At 63.0% G+C, this 1673-nt stretch overlaps 1 protein-coding gene across 1 annotated transcript in view; it reads left to right on the top strand.

Moving 5' to 3' along the window:
- The first annotated feature begins 433 nt into the window (after positions 1 to 433).
- Positions 434 to 1673, top strand: part of LOC107106686 (homeobox protein engrailed-1-like) — a 20575-nt gene continuing 19335 nt past the window's right edge. Inside the window, exons 1-2 of the mRNA XM_015406870.1 lie at positions 434 to 976; positions 1073 to 1638. Coding sequence (XP_015262356.1) covers positions 693 to 976; positions 1073 to 1638 — 850 coding nt within the window. The 5' untranslated portion in view covers positions 434 to 692. The remainder of the gene's footprint in view (positions 977 to 1072; positions 1639 to 1673) is intronic.

Genomic DNA, 1673 nt, shown 5'->3' with positions numbered 1-1673 from the left:
AAAGACAAAATAATGACACGAACATGCTTAAACCGGAGGGGAAGGGGACGGAGGAAAGGGGTCTTGGGAAGGATGCGCAAAGGAAAGCGCAAAGGTGCCTCCGAAGGAGCCAGCCCCTGGGCGAACGTCGCTGCAAAGTTGCAGGGCTGCCCATTGGCTGACGTCAGGGGCGTCACGGAGTTCTTCGGCTGCTCATTGGTGCTTTCCACGTGCGGGCCATCCTCACGTGCTTCCGGTTGGAATGAAAAAAGTGTGGCTGAGAGATTTTTTAGGGAGAGTTTGTTGCAAGATCGGAGCTGTCAGAGATTTTGCTTTTTAAAAAATTTAAATAAAGGAGAGAGGTGGGGGGGGGAGAAGGTGTATGCGGGGGGGAAATATGCACGTGCAGACTGGCGGTTTTTGTTCTTTGTTGACGAAGGGGGTGAGAGAGAGAGAGAGAGAGAGACAGAGAGTGGAAATATAAGATAACTGCAAAAACAAAAACAAAACCGCGACTCCCTCCGAATGTCTGAGTCTTTGGATATCTCTCTCTAGGACCCGCTGCAAGCCAACAACAAGTGGATTTGATTTTGCGTTTGGAGATTTGTGCGTGTGGTTGTTGTTGTTTTTTTGCGCGGACGAACCAACCCCAAGGAGTGCGGTGTGGAGGGGGGGAGAGCCGAGGCGGCGATCTCCGGAGCTGGCGGCTGACTATGGAAGAGCCGACGGACTGTAAAAGTCTCCGCGACGCCGCTCCCCCGCCGGCCGGCCACGCCACCAGCAGCACCAGCGGCGGGAGCAGCAGCGGGAGCAGCAGCGAGGGCGAGAGCGTGGCCGTGTCGCCCAGCCCGGCTCCCCTGTCCCCGGCCGCGCCTTGCCTGGTCTCGCTGCCCCACCACCCGCATCACCACCACCACCACCCGCACCAGCACCACCCGCCCCACCAGCACCACCAGCACCACCACCCGCAACAGCCGCAGCCGCCTCCGCCTCCCCAGCCCCCCCAGCCCCCCCCCCCCCCCCAGCCACGGCCGCCGCCGCCGCCCCAGCAGCAGCAGCCCCAGCAGCAGCAGCCGCCACCACCACCACCGCCGCCGCCGCCGCCGCCGCAGCAGCACCGCACCACCAACTTTTTCATCGACAACATCCTGAGGCCGGACTTTGGCTGCAAGAAAGAGCAGCTCTTGATCCTCGCCGGGACGACGGGAGGAGGAGGAGGGGGAGGAGGAGGGGGCGGCGGCGGCGGCGGCAGCCGGGACAGAGCCCTCGATCGCGGGGCCAGCTCAGGTAGAGAAAATGTCAACCCTCTGCTCGGCAGGCCCCCCAACCCGGCCTCCTCTCTCCTTAGCGCCGAGTCGCCCGGGATCCCCGACAGCTCCTCCACGGCCTCCAAAGCGAGCCCCGCCGCGGCGGCAGCGGTAGGGACGGCCAAGCCCCCCTCCTCCTCCTCCTCTTCCTCCTCCTCCTCTTCCTCCTCCTCCTCCTCCTGCTCGGAAGGGAGCGGAACTCACCCGGCGAAGTATGGGGAGCGCGCCAACCCCGCCATCCTGCTCATGGGCTCCAATAATGGAGGGGCCGCGGTCAAGAGCGACTCCCAACAGCCGCTGGTATGGCCTGCCTGGGTGTACTGCACTAGGTATTCAGACAGACCATCCTCGGGTAAGAATCCTCTTCCGTGCCTCGAGATCCACCCC

This window comes from Gekko japonicus, unplaced genomic scaffold (assembly GCF_001447785.1).
Source record: "Gekko japonicus isolate JY-2015 unplaced genomic scaffold, Gekko_japonicus_V1.1 scaffold1044, whole genome shotgun sequence".
In the NCBI taxonomy this organism is placed as follows: Eukaryota; Metazoa; Chordata; class Lepidosauria; order Squamata; family Gekkonidae; genus Gekko; species Gekko japonicus.
This window is presented reverse-complemented; position numbering and strand designations above follow the sequence as displayed.